Here is a 20,231-nt window from a genome sequence, read left to right as displayed (position 1 = left end):
CTATGTCCCAACACAGAATTACTTCAACATATGCGCTCATCGCTGTACTCTCGGGTCTGAGTCGATAGTGAGAAAGCGTCGTTCGGCTAGAAATGAAATTCACGCGCGGACTCATTTTCCTCGGTATGTAATTGGGTTCAGCCAGCCTTGACAGATTGCCCTGCGTTAGGTAAAATATTAAACCTGTTTCGTCTTGCTTCAACCATTCTTAAATGATAGCGAGCAAAAGAAAACTGCCGCCCACTGATTACCACGCATACGCTTACCGTCGCAGCGATAGGGCGGAAACTGCGGCGTTAAGTTCAGCTTGACCTGCAGTGCAGCCTTGCTATCACATTTCGCGCGCTTATCTGACGCCCGTTGCGGCGAATGCAAACGACGGCTGGTTCACGCCGCTGTGAGCGCGGCTGCACTTTTGAAGTTCCCGTCTTTCCCGCAGCTCCGTATACCGGGAGCCGTTTGAATTGTAAATCTCACTCCTATAGGCCACTTAACTGCAGACTCGGAGTGGTATTTGTGCTCTTTTTAGCTCGAACGCAAGGCTCGCCCATTATTCGACCGGTATTTTCGTCTCTCGGCAGCGGCTGTGACTCCGGACGTTCCAGCGATGACCGGCGACTTCCTGACGACGGCGTTTCCCGTTGTATTGGTATTGATTGCGAGCGACAAGTTCGGAGGAGAGCAAACGCTCACGCTTGAGGTGTTTCCCGAATTCAAGCACTACAACGTCAGCCTGTGGAAGTCTCGTGGGGGCGCATGTGGAGACAACGCCTCTTCGAGCATCGTCAGCTGGAAACGAGAGTACCTTGAGGTGTGTCGGCCTGTGTTATTGCTTAGCATACACCTATGAGGACGAGGCTGAAACGTAATTGCATGGCGCTGAAGTATTGCATTTTTGGTGTGAATTCTCTTTAGCGTTTGGGCAGCTATGGAGAACAGCATCTTTAGATAAATTCACATAGGGGGCGGTACCTGTACGTAGGTTCTTGGCGTTTATAAGAGGAAAGAAAAGATGCGTATTTCATTATTGTATAACTTGCCTTTCTTTACCTGATCTCGGTGGCAGGCAATGCAATTTCGCCCATATTGTTAAGAGCTGAGATCTTGGATACTTACTCTAAAGCATTCTGAAGTTACCACTAAACTCAAGTCGTGCAGCCAGTGTGCAGTGATCGACAAGAAACAAAATTTCATCACGCCCTGGAGTTCAAGCAGTGTTAATGAACTCGTGATACACAGGTAGGCAGAACAGTTTTGTCGGCGACAGGTATCAGCGCCCAATGGGAAATGACCATTTCCTTATGCTTACGAATGTTGCTCGATATCAAGGGCGCTATAGCATAAAGCTAATCAATACTTTTTTATTCCATTTCTTCAACCAGCCCGCTACGATTGGTTGAACATTTATCGGGCCACTTCCACTTCGCCTGTCATTCACGCAATGTCATGAAAATTGAGAAAACTCTACATTTGATATAAGTTGTGCACAGTTATTGTGCATGATTAGACCAAAGAAAAGATAAAGAATTCTTTTGAGTCCACGCCTTCGTCACTATATTAGCCCTACACTATTAGTCAAAATTTTCAGGCTACGCTAGCTTCGTCTGTCTGTCCTGCGACTTCACAAAACCGGGAGAACTCACCACGTCAAATTGCTGTGTACGCAATAGAGATGCATTATTATGCCGAACGAAACTGATTTTCTTTTCGGAATTTAGCCGGAGACTGTCCCGTTCCGCATGGAATTGAGAATGCGTACCCACCGATCGCTCTGACACTGGCTATTCGGGGCAGCCCGGGAGAATGGATTTATTTGCGTATGATAAAAAAAATTTGTATGGCAATATAACGCTGTCGAGCCCATTCGGCACGTATGCGACATCAATCTCCTAACTCTTGTTCGCCCAGGATTCGCTTTAGCGGTATTTTTGCCTTGCCGTTGCACGCCGCCGCAGTTCCTGACACGCCACCCCAAGCTAAGCAACGGGAAGCAGGCCAATCGCAGACGCCGACACCATCCTCATCATCTGGTTATCTACTTTTACTGCGCTATATAACTCGGCCCCACTGAAAGCTTCTGCTCCTTGCTTCTGGTCAGCTAATTAGACAAGAAGATCGTGGCAAGGTAGGCAATGCTATTTTCATTGAAAGCTAACAAAAGTGATCACCTATAAACGAGAAGAGTGTTTGACTGGGCTGTTGAAACACTGCGAGCCACCACGCGATGCTTGCGCAGGCATTTAGGTAAATTTAACGTCAGGAGATTGAAATAAAAACGATTGGAACAATTTTACGTTATAAGACGCCAAATGAGCGAACTAGTTCCTGGTCACAAGGTGGGAATCCCTGGTAGTTCCTGTTCACAAGGTGGGAGGCGCATCAAAATATTTTTCTGAGTCCGTCGGAGACCTTTTCGCGGACATACTGCGCAGCAATAAAGTGGCTACGAAACTTATAAAGTTGCCAGACCATTTCTCCATCCCAAATCTAAAGTTACGGAACCTTTCTGCGGCCCGCAAAATGGCGGAGCGTATGCCGTTACGAAAGGGTGACATCCACCACCGAAAACGACACCTAACCGAATACATTCCGTGATTAAAAGGCATATTGAAAGGTTAAGAACATAACAGTGAGTGGCATGATACACGAAGTTGTCGGTGTTTGGCCTCGCCTGAAGATCGTGAGGATTAACGGCACCCTTGCCGGGAAGCTTCGCACAAGCGGACTTTTTGAAACCCTCTCCTTGAAGCAAAGCAAGGCTGCTGTGGCCTTAGCGTGAGATATTGCGGATATGTACTTACCTCAACGAGCAGCAGCAGCATCGGGGCCTCTACCGCCTCTTTCTGAAATCACCACTAACCAGCATACAGTGATATTGTGCTACGGGCCCTGGCCTCGTAATTACGATCTGTCCAAGCAGCAAAGACAAGATCCACTTGTTTTGTCCAACAATGCATGGTACACAGATCGGGTAGAGGTGTGGGCAGTGGCGGGGGTAGTTCCCGTTCTAAAAGTCAGAAAAAACATCGTTGATTTCTCCTCGTAGCGTTTTGTTTGTTTCCGCTTGTGGACCTGGCTATTAGGTGTTTCTGATGGGAAACCGCCTGAAATGATAGAGGAGGTACCTCTTCCTCTGGTTTCCAGTAGGTATATGACGTATGTTGAAGATTAAGCCGGCTTTTGCAAAGCGTATAACTGGACAGACCATCACCGGACGTGCAATAGTGCATGTGCTTCCATTTTCGCCGACCTTGAGAGCATGCGTTACTACAGCTGGTTCATTGTAGTCGAGGACCACAGACACAAACGAAAACATGACAGCAACAAAGTGATTGAACAAAACACCACTATATTTGCTAATCGATGCCATCCAAAATCTGAACTTTGTCAAGAGACTGGCCCTAACTCTCTATATTTGGAAACTGGCCCCTGGACATGTTGAAAAGGTGCGAATTCAAGAAAGAGCATTCTCATCGCTGACTAGTTCATGCATGGCCAAGTTGGACACACTGAAAACCGTTCGGCTACTTAGACACAGCGGTGCGTTCTGTCATCACGCGTAGTCGTCGCACGAGGGCTGGCGTCATTTACTATGTCGGCAGTTTCATCGCTGGTATACAAGCGCTCCTGTCCTCTTCAGTCAAGATTCTTCAGTTGCGTTGTCTTGACTGGTCGGCGAACCTAGAGCCTTATCGGCGCAAGTAAAGGTCAGTTACGTAAGCTAACCGCTATGAACCTACATTGTCGCAGCCATAGAGTTTCTCCGTGTAACACCTAGAGGGAAATCTGGCGCCACCGTCTACGGGAGTTTCCTAAGGGGCGCTGTGCCGTCATGGGAATGATGGTATACGTGCCTGCGAGGCTTGTGTTGGCGGGTGTTGTAAGAGGCTTCGTATAAAACGTGGATATGGGTACACAAATAACGCGTTCTTAAAGTAAAATCTTCATAAAATGCTTACCACTTTACTCACCTACAATGCATGATCAAGCGAAGAATAGCAAAAACAGACGACAAACTGTTTCAAAGCAAGCGCGAATCTTGTCTCTCCTCCAACTTTAGCGGCCCGCTGTTACATTTTACGTTTAATATAATTGTACATGGAACAACAAGTTCTCATAGTTAAATAAAACATGTTTTTGTGTAATAATAAAGCTAAAACAGCTTTTTACGTGCTGTTTTAGTAGAAAATGAATCATTGTGACAGACGGAACAGTGCTTGCCTGGCTCTCCGAGACCGTTGCCAATCCGAAGTCACAATATACCGGCACTCCCACGCATACCGCAGCGCAGCATCGCCAGATTTCCCTCTAGGTAATACAGTGAGAAACTATATGGTCGTAGCGGTACAGTTCTATGACTGCTTGATGCTGGGTCATGTTAGCATGGTCTACACAGGCCAGATCAAATCAAGTCCTCACTGCAGATACTTATGCCCAAACTTCACTTATATTACACAAAACAAAGCGCTCGCACCGCAGCGGACTACACGAAGCGAGTTCGAACGAATGTCCCAGGCTGAAAAAATAGGTCACCTTAGACAGATAATGACTATGGACAATTATACCTACACCGAGACAACAACTTGATACGCTGTGGGAGGAGGCGTTCGCCTCCTCCCATCTGGTAGCAAGAAGCGCATTCTATAACTATTCGCCTAACGTTCATCACGCTCTTCAATAAAAAAAAATACTTTAACATTTCTCCGAAGAAATAAATATTTGCTGGCGTGCACTGGAGCAAGCATGTAAGGTCGGTGCCCAAAGGACGCAGTGTCCTAATCACTAGTAGGATAGTTCACTAACTGCCACTGATGTGTTCATTAGAGAGCCAGTATGAACGGTTAAATATTAAGCATAGAAAAGGTATCCGTTTTTTTTTGCGTTCCTCAAGCATGCTTCAGGCAAGGAAGTCACACATGAGGCACACTGTTTTCGTTTACCTGCACTGGTCTCCCAAGCGTTGTTGAGCTAACTTCTGCGAGTGGCTGAGGTCTTCCTTCTCAAAAGCGCTTTCCAAGTACTTAGCAGTAGGCCTATAGGTAGCATTAAATATACTATAGTATATTTACTGTAGTATATACTACAGTATATAGGACCGTGGCACATTGCTAGACTACACTATAGTCAAGATTGATCCATATTTTTGGTTACATAGCTAAATAGCCAGTAAGAAGATTGGTCATATAATGTCCAGCATACTGTGTGCAATAAAAATTACATTCTGGAGCGTTATGTGACAAAAGCACGATTTTGTTGTGAGTCAGGCTGCAGGGGGTCGCCGAATTATTTTTGACCACCTAGGGTTCTTTAACGTGCTTCAATGCACGGTACACGAGCGTTCTTGGATAGGCATTCTCGATCTTAAGAGTCCGAGAGAAAAGAAGCGAGCTGATCCACCTTAGTAACCGAGGACGTCGTTTACGGCCTACCAATTCCTGGGCTGCACTCGAAGCGATTGACTCCTCCTTAGGCTCGATGTTCAATGCTGGAAATGTTGAACACGACTTATCCGAACCACCTTAATGCCTACATTGACGAATAGCTTAGTGGGATTCTTATAGCCGTGCAGCTCTCGGTACTGCACGACCAGGACCTTTGAACCGCCTGCTTTCTGCAACTATTTCAAAGAGACTACTGCTATCGTTGTTGCACTTCTGGAACTCATGACTGGACTCGGCACAAAAAGCTGTCCTACTCTTGGATTCGATTTTGCCAGTTCAGCAACTTACTCGTGGGATGCTTTCAAAAATGTTCCGTCGTCAGTGAGCGGCTTCATTTGAAGATGCCGACAACAAAGATGACGTTTTAGTGAATACCTTGGCATGTTGATGCCACTGCATAATGAAAGAGCAGGTGTTTTTTTGTCAATAAATGCCTTTTCAAGGCAGCCGGCAGTGAGAGCTCCAGTTAGTCACCAACTCTATAATAAATAGACAATCGGGCTTCGGTTTGATTGTCTTCCGACATCACCGCGTTAGCTCAATGTTGTAAAGAGAATTGGCTGCAAGGAATTTAACTGGAAACTTTCACATAGTAAGAGAACAGGTTTGACGTATTCACTCCGGCACGGGCTAATATTGTGGGTCGTGCTGCTTTTCCATGTTGCACTGATTGCAGTGATATCGGCAACATGAAACAATTCACCTGGTCCTGTCAGAACTTTTGTGTTGAAAGGAAATGGACGCTGGATAGCATGAGACGAAGAGAGTTTTGTCACATGGTGACGGAAGATTTATTTTTTCTAGAAGGGTCGCTCATAGTTGGAAAAGAATATGTGGAAAATGAATTGCTTCCTTTCTTCTCTTTGTTGACTTTTACGCACAATTTATATCTTGGCGATGTCGAAGAACGGTGGTTTCGCGATTTGTTCTGTGGAGTTTATTCACGTACGCGGTTAGAAAAAAGCGATGCAGAATATTAGCATAGGTTTATACGCTTATTAAACTACGAATTTTGCACACATGATCGAATGGAGTTTGGTTCGGAAATTGTTCGACTGTTCAACTATGAGCGGCAGGGTATAGATGAGCACGGCAGAATGAGTACGAACCGACGAGCGCTGCTGAAGAGAGAGACAAGTTATTGCGCTGCCTTAGTGCAGGTCTTTGCTTTTGGGAGATCGTGCGATGGAAGTTGTCAGCTGTGGAGGTAAAAAAAGTCGGCAGATTTTATTGTTCGTCAATATATCAGTACAAAGGGAATGAAAACTCAGTTTTTCTCATGAAAAATCAGTAGACGCTGTATCACTGGTTACGTGCTAGCTTGGGGCGCTATCAGCTCATGCCAGAAAGCAGTTTGTTTCCATCGAGATGTTTTGTGTGTAACGTTGCATGTTCAGCGCTCTTTTTTGTTCGCAGTCTTCCGCTGTTGTCCGGTATGACGGCCTTCCAGAAGGACAGTACTGCATCACGGTAAGCAAGGCCTTGGAAAATATGAACCACTGTCCGAGTTGCGCATTTCGTAGTAGCGAACTCGACTTTGATCTTGCGAGCAGTGTTGAACTGTACAGCTGAACTCCGGATGTTTTCCAGCAAACGAATATTTCTCTTCTAAAGCAAGTTAGTACAGTCTCCTCTTTATAAAACAAGAGGGTTATCTGGCAGATAAAATTTCTGTTTATTATGTATGTTGTAGAAAAGCCGTGGCCTACAGCACTTCTCGTTTTCTGTAACCACGATGTCACTGGGGCTGTCCTTCAACGGGGCTCCAGGCGTTGGTCTCCCACAATACGTGGAACTGCTCACTTTGCAGTAACGCCAAAGTGGGTGTACAAATAATTTCACTAAATTTAAGGAACCGGTGCAGCCGTGGTGTGCCTTTTAATTACACAAAAATATCCTTTACCATCGCGCCACAGAAACCTCGCGCTTCAAATGTCATTTACGTGGAATGTGGTCTAAACATTGTGCTTGGAGAAAACGCGTAAGCACAACTTGGTGGGTTTGACACATTGTGGGGTTACTACATTCATTCAAAAGATCAATCTTGAGATGTGCTTCAAGGAATGTCCACCTTGTTTTCTAGGTGGATCCTATTACTGCGCGCTGTTTCCCTTCAAACTTTTGTTACAGACTGACTACCTCCACTTTTCCCATCAAAGGTGAGTTGTCTGAACGAATTGTTAGATTCACGTTTGTTCTCGCAGAGCCAAATTTAACAATTCAAACGAAAAAATAAACTGCAGCCTAAGCCTGTCAGCATGTACAGGTAGACGTAATACGATGAATGCCTGTAATCCGAGTGGTAGTACGTATCGTTGCCACCAGGCTCTTCCTACTCTCCTTACATTTCCTAAAAGTACTGACATGACTTCTATTTGAAGCTTCTCTTGAGAATAGCATTACTAATCAGCCTCCTTAGGTCACCTTGGGTCTCTCTTGCCACTGCGCCGTACTTGAATGAAAAGAAATATTTAAAATTTACCCGTCGCACGATGGAATCGAACCCTTGTCGCATGCGTTCCTGAAGTACTGCAGGTCCACGAGTTAGCGCTGGGCCACCACTGCCCATGGGAACCAATGGAATAATTCTCATCGCTTGCACGCACCGGCGTGCCACACATATCGGAGGCAAGGCTTGGGCTTTGTCGACTCGCCGCTAGATAGCGCAGCCTGCATGGAGCGAATAGAGTTACTGTATATGCTACCGTAGGTAGCAGAGTTGCGCGTAGGTCCGCCATCTTGCCTGAGAAGCAACCAAGTCTATGCGGCGAAGCCGCACTCCGTTTTTGCAGGCGACATGCCTAGCGCATTGACGATCGACCGTGGGCGCTTTTGCATCGCTGTGCACCGCTTTTCCGCCTAATCGCAAACAAAGCGCATCGAAACAGCTGACTGGATTAGATTGTGAAGAAAAAGGCGCTGCCCTTTTTTAGCGCGCGGCGTAAGATGCAGCGCGTATATTAGTTGTTTTTTGGACTTGCATTCACCTGTGCACTTTCTCCGCCCTAATAACGCATGGGCACTCGCGTATCTAGAATAGATTGTGTATTCTATATACGCCGATCAGATGCAGCATTCGTGAACCGCGACGGTAACGATTAGATCGCACCGAATAAACTTAGGGAATATTGTGATGTTATTTTATAGATGCCGGAAATCCTACAAAAAGTTTTGTATTTATACTTTTTGTGCGCAAACAAACAGGGACGAAGAATAGGGGCAACACAAGGACGAGCGCTTTCTAACAACTGATAGGGGCAACACAAGGACGAGCGCTTTCTAACAACTGTCCCTGTTTGTTTGCGCACAAAAAGTATAAATATGAATATGTTCCAACTAGGCCGACTCGCAGTTATGCTTCAGTTAAAAAGTTTTGTGCAAAAAAGCCACTTCACAAGGTAGTATAAGGTTCGGAATAACAGCGTATTAAAAACTGGACAAACGTTAGTAATTGAGGTGAACAATCAGATACATTAATAACCTTCATTCGCTTGAATACTGCTTGGCACTCAGGTTTTGTTTCAACAGAGATAAATACGCTACTAAGAGCAGTGCAGTGCTCTTTTAGCATGTAAACAGTAACAAAAAGCACCGAGCCGCAACTGCCCCTTTTTTTGGCAATAAAATCACAATGCGAATTTCAGAGAAAAAAACAAGAACACTAGTGTATGTGCGTGCAAATATTTTGATGTAATGACCTTTATCAATTGGTGCTCTTTTACAAAGGGAACTGTACTAAATATAATGAGGCCCATACTTGCTTATGTGCCATAGCTCTCGACATGTAGCCAGTCTAAAATATTACTGGTCAATCAGTGACCAACCATTCATATTTCGACTCTGGTACCCCATTAGATATTGTGTAGGAACATATCCATCTACCAGCAAGCAATGGATACCAGCTACACCGGGAAGTGTGACTTCATTATGTGCCTTTTCACTGCAGGGATTCCAAAAGTAGCCTTCTGTGGGAGTGTAGCGAAAGTTTTTCTCGCAGGATTGACATAGCTACATTATAGGGAATAATTCAAAACACAGTTAGGCCCTTACCGTATGTTAATTGACGACATTCATTCCTCTTGCATCCTGCTTCACATAAGCTGTAGCAGATTAAATATTGCCACGTGGTGGTGACGTTGAATAACACAGTAGCAGTACTGTGAACAAGAAAACTAACTTTTATTGGGCGAACCTGTGCCTACAAAACAGGCTACACTTATAGCGCAACGATAGCGGCGAACACGCTCGGCGATCGTCGAAAATCTGATCAGCGGGTCAAGCGCGTCGGCTTTTATGCAGCAGTCATCGAATGTTCCAGACTAATCGTTGGGACCCGCATGCCTTCTACAAAGTTCTACACCATTCGCGTCAAGCGATGAAATCAGATAACACAAGGTTCGGCGACAACAGACAGCCGGGTAGAAGCATCGATAACTTTCCAGAAACGTCGGATACATGCAGGCGCGTCCCTCGCTGTGCGATTACATTTGTTAAGCGGCGAAACGTGGTCGCCCGATAAAGATAAGTACACGTGTCAATATATTTACTTAGTAGTAACCTCTTTCATATTCAGAAACAACCCAAGCAGTGCATAATCATGAAAATGTGAGCTGGCTTCTTTTAAGACACTTCTGTGAAAGCAGTGTGGTGCATCACATGCAGAAAACTGGTAATTCCAGCTAAATCTCCTGTATAGCTCTACGTGCTTCCATTATTTTTAAGAAAATCCAGACTTGCAGAATATTCCAGCTGTGAATTTTTTAGCGCAGCCCAAAAAGCACGTAGCTGTTAGTCAAGCAATTTAATCTCATACACACTTGACGCAATAGGCAGTTGGCTCGAAATTTGTTTGTTCAGGTGTCTTTACCTGAACACCCTTCACTAGTTTTACAAAGGAAGAAAAACAATTACTGCAGTAAGGTGTCACGAGGCAGGCCGACGAAACAAACGTGAGATGCGCTGCGCACGTTGCGTTGTTGCTACGCAGCTAGCACGCACGTGGACAGCGAACGGCAAGATCGGCCGGATTGGTTTGAATTTGACTGGCGATAACTTGTGTCAATCCAGTTCGCTGCAGCGGCGGCGTCGGGAAATACAAAAAAATTGGCCCGAACATCTGCTTCTCCGCAATGCACGGTTGCTTGGCTACCACGTGGTGACGTTCTGCCAATAGAGGCGCTAGCGGCGTGATAAAACAGACGCGCAACTCTGCTACCTGCGGTAGCACATACAGTAACTCTAGGAGCGAATCGCGACAGAGGAACCCCATGGGAGCCCGCTTAAGGTAGACGGCTGACACATGACGCGTTTCGTTGGTGTTCATACGGGGGTTCGCTACATTGCTTGAATGCTAGTCACATTAACTTCGACAGTCATGTGATTGGTTCTGCCGGAATTCGCGTTCTTTTTTTCTTATTTCTTCAATTTTTTTTACTCCTTTAATAGCGCGACCTGCAGTGATTTCTTTTTTTCCTACTGCCGTACTGCATTCGTTGTCGTTTCGCTTTAGTTCTTACGATCTGTCATCTTGCTCTTTGTTTTCCCATTCCTTCCCTTCTTCCTATCTTCCATTTCTATGTTTGAATGCCTTCCTTTCTGAATAGTAGGCAGACGTTGTATTTCTTCCGCTGGCAGTTGCCAGGCGGCTGCCTTTCTTTTTCTCTATTTTGATTGCATATATGTTTTCAAACCAAATAATAATAATAATAATAATAATAATAATAATAATAATAATAATAATAATAATAATAATAATAATAATAATAATAATAATAATATTAATAATAATAATAATAATAATAATAATAATAATATTGTGATATTAACAAATATGAGTTCGGAAACATAACAATACTAGTCATTATCAGCAAATGCTTGCTTAGTGCCTACCAAAGAGCTTTAGGAACTCGTCATATATTCGCAGTTCTTCTGTCAAGGTAGCTCTTGGAAGGATGTTCGGGGTTGTGAGGGACTGTGAAGTGCTTAGTTGCGACGGATTTTGGGAGGTCATAGGGACTTTGTAGAGAAAAAACATTATTTAAGCTGTACTATTGTATGGGCTCTTATACAATACCAAGAAAGCAACTTTTACTCTTAGAAGAGTCTTGGCAAGTCATAAAAGAAGTAACATCGAGACACCACCAAGTGGCGGCGCCGTTATAATGTTATCGCACTAGGTCGTCGTGACGCCATGCATTTTGAGGGCGTCTGCTTGGGCCTAGTTATCTATTTATCGGCAAAGATGGACTACATTTAACTCTAAGGGAGTCGAAGACTGACCTTAACAAGTTCACTTTGAGATCAGTGATGTCACACTGACGTATCGGCGCTGTGGTTCCCTCTCGACATTTAAAATGAAGAGTTCTGAGGCTTTACGAGCAAAAAAAAAATAATAATAAAATATACCCACACACTCCCTGATTATGAGGCAGGGCACTCCGGAATAATTTTTGCCACTTGGTACTCTTTAACATGTATCTAAATCTAAGTACAAGGGCGTTTTTTTTTGCATTTCGCGCCTATTGAAACGCCGCCACCACGACCAGGGTCGAAGCCGCGACCTTAGCAGCGCAACGCCATAGCCACTAAGCTACTGCGACGGGTATCCAAGTTTGGATAATGGAAGGGTTTACGTTTATTTTATTTTCGAGTAATGAACCGGTCCACACGAAATCACCTAAAATAGAGTTTTTAGCCGTGAAATTGACTTAATGTTTGTATTTGATGTCTCTTTAGCGAGCCCTCAAAATAACTCTAGTACAGACTCTTGCACGTAGGTTACCTTAGAACGTACTTTACGTTGTCTCGGCAAAAAAAAAAAAAAAAAGTGGGAACTTATTGTGGGTGCATATGGGGGAGCACCTGCTCTCGTCCACCCTTTGGTGTCGCACCCGAACATCGGCGTTTTCATGACATCACAGATCCGGGGTTTTCTTTTAAGTAACATGGCAACTCTGTCACGTTACTTTCGTTCTTACATTAAGGCAACTAAATTTTTTACGCGCCTTACTGACAAAGCTTTGCTCACTCGCCGTGGTGGTTTAGCGGCGTAGTAGTAGTAGTAGTAGTAGTAGTAGTAGTGGTGGTGGTGGTGGTAGTGGTAGTGGTAGTGGTAGTAGTAGTAGCGGCACGTAAAGGTCAAAATTAACCCCGAGTGCCCCGTCCTGCGCAACCTTGAGCGATCGGAAAGCGCGTTTTCCACGCCTGGCCGGCGGAGAGGGGAGGCTTCGTTCCGGCCGCGAAGCTCTCCACATCCCCGTAGGGAGCCTGGTGGTGGTCTCGTGCTGATGACGCCCTCTCGGTGAGCGCATATTCCCCCCCTCATCTTTTAAGAGATTCAATACATACAAGCATTTGTCTCGCAAACCAGATTAATTTCAAGGGAATTTTCCACGTCTCAATTATTTCTCTCGTCGTATTCGAGTGCTCATTGCCGTGTTATAGTTTATTAACGAAACTACCCCTCAATTCTAAATATTGTAAGGCAGTTTGTCGTGTGCGTATCATGGCCACGCATGCTTATATCGCCTTTCCGTTTCTCTACCACGGTTGCGCTTTAAAACCACGGCGCTGCAAGTTTGCTTTCTTTTCCTTCCCTCTTCTCCGCCCTTAAACTGGCTCTCTTAACTACTACACGCAGAGGCAAGAAACAGCGCGAGCTTTAGATCCTATAGATGAGATGAATATGTACAATTATTATTAGGGTTATAATTATATTCGAGTGCTGAATGCCGTGTTATAGTTTGTTAACGAAGCTTCCCCTCAAGTCTAAATATTGTAAGGCAGTTTGTCGTGTGCGTATCATGGCCACGCATGCTTATATCGCCTTTCCGTTTCTCTACCACGGTTGCGCTTTAAAACCACGGCGCTGCAAGTTTGCTTTCCTTTCCTTCCCTCTTCTCCGCCCTTAAACTGGCTCTCTTAACTACTACACGCAGAGACAAAGAAACAGCACGCGCATGCGATCGCATGGATGAGATGAATACATATATATAGAAAAGCATCAGTCATAGCTCTCGAAGTATAATATAATATAGTATAGGATAGCTCTCGAAGATAGCTATTCCGGCGGCTAGCTTCCCACGCTATGCGTGCCATCCTCGCACCTGTTAAAGCTTTTCCTAGACGCTAGAGCTACACTATTCCTGCGCAACCTTGAGCGATCGGAAAGCGCGTTTTCCACGCCTGGCCGGCGGAGAGGGGAGGCTTCGTTCCGGCCGCGAAGCTCTCCACATCCCCGTAAGGAGCCTGGTGGTGGTCTCGTGCTGATGACGCCCTCTCGGTGAGCGCATATTTCCCCCCTCATCTTTTAAGAGATTCAATACATACAAGCATTTGTCTCGCAAACCAGATTTATTTCAAGGGAATTTTCAACGTCTCAATTATTTCTCTCGTCGTATTCGAGTGCTCATTGCCGTGTTATAGTTTGTTAACGAAACTACCCCTCAATTCTAAATATTGTAAGGCAGTTTGTCGTGTGCGTATCATGGCCACGCATGCTTATATCGCCTTTCCGTTTCTCTACCACGGTTGCGCTTTAAAACCACGGCGCTGCAAGTTTGCTTTCTTTACCTTCCCTCTTCTCCGCCCTTAAACTGGCTCTCTTAACTACTACACGCAGAGGCAAGAAACAGCGCGCGCTTTAGATCCTATAGATGAGATGAATATTTACAATTATTATTAGGGTTATAATTATATTCGAGTGCTGAATGCCGTGTTATAGTTTGTTAACGAAGCTTCCCCTCAAGTCTAAATATTTTAAGGCAGTTTTCCTAGTCTCTAAAGCCGCTCGAGTTCACGCTGCTCCTCTGGCGGCCATTTTTCCAAGAAATTATGCCTTCCAACCACTCAGAATCGACTGTCGCGGACAACACCAGCCCCTTTCCACATAAGTATGAGGCTCGGAGCAGGAGCTATGGCGCTTGAAAGTAACCGCTGGCTTGACGAACCAACCGACTGAGCTACCTTTCCGGGCAACATTGAAGGATCACGAGTTCAAATCACAAGTTATGTTCCTTTCCCCCCCCCCCTTTTTTTAATGTCTTTTCCTTCATTTTATCACTGTACGGAAACCCTCCTAAAAGAAAATTATATATTCTCAATTATGTGTGGCCACACATGTGCAGGTCATAAATACCAGGTTCTCTAGCCGAGTGCCATCCATGCGGTATAACCGAGCTCAGATTGGCCCACCTTGTCTGATCAAATTGGGCACCACTGTAGGTTAAATGAGGCGTACAACTCCTGCGGGACCCGCCGTGGTTGCTCAGTGGTCGTGGTGTTAGACTGCTGAGCACGAGGTCGCGGGATCGGACCCCGGCCACGGCGGCCGCATTTCGATGGGGGCGAAATGCGAAAACACCCGTGTACTTAGAATTTGGTGCACGTTAAAGAACCCCAGGTGGTCGAAATTTTCGGAGTCCTCCACTAAGGCGTGCATAATCAGAAAGTGGTTTTGTCACGCAAAACCCCATTCTCCAATTTCTAATTTAACTCCTGCGGGGACGGTAGAGTATCCGTCTCCAGTGCAAAAGGACCGTGATTCAAATCCCGGTGCAGCGCAATTCTCCACCGGAAAATACAAAAAAAAAAACGTGTGTTGAGAAAATTGCACAAACAGGCCTGGAGTGCGGCCTGATCCCGGTGACCAGAACCGGTAACGCACTCTCTCACCAGAGCAGGATTGGCCACCCTGGTGCAGTACTGGGCCACAACCTCCTATATGAATACAACAATCAAACCCCGGCCCTCAGTCCCCAGCAGCCGCGAAGCAACTGACCACGGCGGCGGTCAGATCTGTGACGCTGCAGAGGGTGCTAAGAATACCTGGCTCCGGACAGGCCGCCATTGGAATCTGAACCTGGCAACGTTTAACGTTAGAACGCTATCTAGCGAGGCGAGTCTAGCAGTGTTATTGGAGGAATTAGAGGGTAGTAAATGGGATATAATAGGGCTCAGTGAGGTTAGGAGGACAAAAGAAGCATATACAGTGCTAACAAGCGGGCATGTACTGTGTTACCAGGGCTTAGCAGAGAGACGAGAACTAGGAGTCGGATTCCTGATTAATAAGGAAATAGCTGGTAACATACAGGAATTCTATAGCATTAACGAGAGGGTGGCAGGTCTTGTTGTGAAGCTTAATAAGAGGTACAAATTGAAGGTGGTACAAGTCTATGCCCCTACATGCAGTCATGATGACCAGGAAGTCGAAAGCTTTTATGAAGACGTGGAATCGGCGATGGGTAAAGTCAAAACAAAATACACTATACTGATGGGCGACTTCAATGCCAGGGTAGGCAAGAAGCAGGCTGGAGACAAGTCAGTGGGGGAATATGGCATAGGCTCTAGGAATAGCAGAGGAGAATTATTAGTAGAATTTGCAGAACAGAATAATATGCGGATAATGAACACCTTTTTCCGCAAGCGGGTTAGTCGAAAGTGGACGTGGAGGAGCCCGAATGGTGAGACTAGAAATGAAATCGACTTCATACTCTGCGCGAACCCTGGCATCATACAAGATGTAGACGTGCTCGGCAAGGTACGCTGCAGTGACCATAGAATGGTAAGAACTCGAATTAGCCTAGACTTGAGGAGGGAACGGAAGAAACTGGTACACAAGAAGCCAATCAATGAGTTAGCGGTAAGAGGGAAACTAGAGGAATTCCGGATCAAGCTACAGAACAGGTACTCGGCTTTAACTCAGGAAGAGGACCTTAGTGTTGCAGCAATGCACGACAATCTCATCGGCATCATTAAGGAGTGCGCAATAGAAGTCGGTGGTAACGCCGTTATACAGGAAACCAGTAAGCTATCGCAGGAGACGAAAGATCTGATCAAGAAACGCCAATGTATGAAAGCCTCTAACCCTACAGCTAGAATAGAACTGGCAGAACTTTCTAAGTTAATCAACAAGCGTAAGACAGCGGACATCAGAAACTATAATATGGATAGAATTGAACAGGCTCTCAGGAACGGAGGAAGCCTAAAAACAGTGAAGAAGAAACTAGGAATAGGCAAGAATCAGACGTGTGCGTTAAGAGACAAAGCCGGCAATATCGTTACCAATATGGATGAGATAGTTCAAGTGGCTGAGGAGTTCTATAGAGATTTATACAGTACCAGTGGTACCCACGACGATAGTGGAAGAGAGAATAGCCTAGAGGAATTCGAAATCCCACAGGTAACGCCAGAAGAAGTAAAGAAAGCCTTAGGAGCTATGCAAAGGGGGAAGGCGGCTGGGGAGGATCAGGTAACAGCAGATTTGTTGAAGGATGGTGGTCAGATTGTTCTAGAGAAACTGGCCACCCTGTATACGCAATGCCTCATAACCTCGAGCGTACCGGAATCTTGGAAGAATGCTAACATAATCCTAATCCATAAGAAAGGGGACGCCAAAGACTTGAAAAATTATAGACCGATCAGCTTACTGTCCGTTGCCTACAAAGTATTTACTAAGGTAATCGCAAATAGAATCAGGAACACCTTAGATTTCTGTCAACCAAAGGACCAGGCAGGATTCCGTAAAGGCTACTCAACAATAGACCATATTCACACTGTCAATCAAGTGATAGAGAAATGTGCAGAATATAACCAACCCTTATATATAGCTTTCATTGATTACGAGAAAGCGTTCGATTCAGTCGAAACCTCAGCAGTCATGGAGGCATTACGGAATCAGGGTGTAGATGAGCCATATGTAAACATACTGGAAGATATCTATAGCGGCTCCACAGCCACCGTAGTCTTCCACAAAGAAAGTAACAAAATCCCTATAAAGAAAGGCGTCAGACAGGGAGATACGATATCTCCAATGCTATTCACAGCATGTTTACAGGAGGTATTCAGAGGCCTGGAGTGGGAAGAATTGGGGATAAAAGTTGATGGAGAATACCTTAGCAACTTGCGATTCGCTGATGATATTGCCTTGCTTAGTAACTCAGGAGACCAATTGCAATGCATGCTCACTGACCTGGAGAGGCAAAGCAGAAGGGTGGGTCTGAAAATTAATTTGCAGAAAACTGAAGTATTGTTTAACAGTCTCGGAAGAGAACAGCAGTTTACGATAGGTAGCGAAGCACTGGAAGTGGTAAGGGAATACATCTACTTAGGGCAGGTAGTGACCACGGATCCGGATCATGAGACTGAAATAACCAGAAGAATAAGAATGGGCTGGGGTGCGTTTGGCAGGCATTCTCAAATCATGAACAGCAGGTTGCCACTATCCCTCAAAAGGAAAGTGTATAACAGCTGTGTGTTACCAGTACTCACATATGGGGCAGAAACCTGGAGGCTTACGAAAAGGGTTCTGCTGAAATTGAGGACGACGCAACGAGCTATGGAAAGAAGAATGATGGGTGTAACGTTAAGGGATAAGAAAAGAGCAGATTGGGTGAGGCAACAAACGCGGGTAAACGACATCTTAGTTGACATCAAGAAAAAGAAATGGGCATGGGCAGGACATGTAATGAGGAGGGAAGATAACCGATGGTCATTAAGGGTTACGGACTGGATTCCAAGGGAAGGGAAGCGTAGCAGGGGTCGGCAGAAAGTTAGGTGGGCGGATGAAATTAAGATGTTTGCAGGGACAACATGGCCACAATTAGTACATGACCGGGGTAGTTGGAGAAGTATGGGAGAGGCCTTTGCCCTGCAGTGGGCGTAACTAGGCTGATGATGATGATGATGATGATGCCCCTTTACGGTGTACCTCATAATCTAATCGTGGTTTTGGCCACATGAAATCCTAGAATAAATTCACAAAATTTAGTATGCATTCTGATCATTCGCATTATTCCGTATCATTAGCGCAGAAATGATACAAACAATGTACGAAATTAGGACAATAGCATACACATTTTTCTGTAAGATGATTGTCAAGAACTACTGTCGCCAAAGAGATGAAACATTATGGCGTCATGGAAATCGCTTTGAGGATTGGAAGGTGGCCCTTCCAGTAACTCGCCAAAAGAATCCGCTGTCATATACCTACATATTAGGGTCTTCACCATTACAAGAAGTAAATTGCTATAAATATCTCGGTGTAACACTCACTTCAAACCTGTCTTGGAATCTTCATATTGATAATGTTTGTTCATCCGCCTTCCGCAAGCCTTGTGTTCTTAAACATAAACGTAAAACTGCTCCCACTAATGTTAAGCTGCTCTGCTATACTGCTCTTGTGCGGCCAAGACTGGAATATGCGAGCATTATATGGGATCCTCATACTAAGCGCAACATTGATTGTCTTGAACGTATTCAGAGAAGGGCCGTAAGGTTTATTTCTAACAAATTTTCAGCATTAGATTAACATTCTGATTTAATACAAGCAAATGGCATTCCCGTATTACAGGCAAGAAGGCAAAAATTTAGATTAGAATTTCTTTCCAAACTTTTGGAAAACAAACTAGCGCTAGATGCATCAACATATTTGTCACCCTTAAATAGCAGGCCCACCCGACGCCACAATGAAAACGCCCTAACCCCATATTTTACTCGCACAGACATATTTAAGTTTTCTTATTTCCCGAGAACCATTAGTGAATGGAACTGCCTTATCAAAACAAGTGGTCAAACTGTGAAATAACCTTTCTGAGCCTGTGTTATTGTTGCTTTTTTTGTTGCTGCTTCTTTTGTATTCCTTGTATTTGTATCGGCCACTCTGCTTGGACCATGAGTCCGCAGTATTGTATAAATAAATAAATAAATAAATAAATAAATAAATAAATAAATAAATAAGAACCCCTCATTTAAAGAAAAGCAACGCGTTCATGTCTTCTTTTGCCTAACCGCGTCGTTGGTCTCCGCAAAGGTAGTCTGTTTCCTATTAAAGCAGCGTATTCTGCCAATCTGCTATAGCTGAATGTTGTTCTTTACTGTCTCCTCTTTTTATAACTGGCAAATTTTGATAGCGCAGTCGTCTGTTGAACTTATTCCAGGAATTATGCCCTAACTTGCGCAGGAGTTCGGAGACCAGGAGGGCAGCTTTGAGTGACTACGAGCATTGCTGAGTACCACCGTCAGGAGCAAAGAAGAAACAGCTGAGGAAGAAATGAGGGGTCACGGATTATCGTCGGAATATGTTGTCTGACGGACGCCTGGAGAGCGGAAAGAGGCCGCGTATGAGTTCAAGATTTCTGCAGCGGTTTACGAGTCTCGGTGGTGCATTAAACAACTCAGCGAGTCTTTATGTCTATACTCCGTGCGCTGTTTTTACAGTCTCTAACCAGTTGATGAGTACTTGTCGCCTCAACGGCGTCATCAGCTTGGTGTGAGGCTAGAAACTGCGTTATGCAGTTTCCATAGTACCGCTAACGACGTGTCCTCAAATCGAAGGCTGCTAATGTTCACCAGAGCTTCCACTGATATATGTGACCCGTCTTATTGTCATGGAGGTAGCAAAGAAAAGGATTACCCAACCTTTGCCCATTGCCCAACCAAAGAACCGAACCCATTGCCCATCGAAGCCAAACGTATGTGCTTAACACGTGATCGCCACGTCAGAGCGTGCGGTAGCTTTTAGTGCAGCCGCTCTGCAGGCATAGCTACAGTAGGGCAGCCGAACAAATGCGCATCGAATTAAAACTACCGGAAACTAGGCTGTCATCGCCAATACGCTGATTCTCAGAAGTCGTGTGTCGGGCCGCTACTGCGAGCGAATAAGCGAAGAAGACGTCTTGATGAAGAGTTCGCTTGCCAAGGCTGGCTGGGAGACGTAATGCTTCCTCCTGTAGATTATTTCTATTTTCCACGCGCATTGTTTTGCGACCATCAACGTCACATAGCGGCGCTTCC

The 20,231-nt window shown here is 45.0% G+C and overlaps 1 protein-coding gene across 2 annotated transcripts; it reads left to right on the top strand.

Annotated features, from left to right (window-relative positions):
• The first annotated feature begins 319 nt into the window (after positions 1-319).
• LOC142584199 (uncharacterized) lies at positions 320-19,621 on the top strand. Of its 2 annotated transcripts, none has more exons than XM_075694360.1 (4): positions 320-811; positions 6,858-6,911; positions 7,525-7,600; positions 19,376-19,621. In XM_075694360.1, exons 1-4 carry the CDS (start codon positions 608-610, stop codon positions 19,387-19,389), a joined length of 348 nt encoding a protein of 115 aa, XP_075550475.1. In that variant the 5' UTR covers positions 320-607; the 3' UTR covers positions 19,390-19,621. The 2 variants fall into 2 exon arrangements, with proteins under 2 accessions (XP_075550475.1, XP_075550474.1); XM_075694359.1 differs by having other exon boundaries at positions 323-811; positions 19,399-19,621.
• The last annotated feature ends 610 nt before the right edge of the window (positions 19,622-20,231 follow it).

The sequence above is a fragment of the Dermacentor variabilis genome, chromosome 6, assembly GCF_050947875.1.
Source record: "Dermacentor variabilis isolate Ectoservices chromosome 6, ASM5094787v1, whole genome shotgun sequence".
In the NCBI taxonomy this organism is placed as follows: domain Eukaryota; kingdom Metazoa; phylum Arthropoda; class Arachnida; order Ixodida; family Ixodidae; genus Dermacentor; species Dermacentor variabilis.
This window is presented reverse-complemented; position numbering and strand designations above follow the sequence as displayed.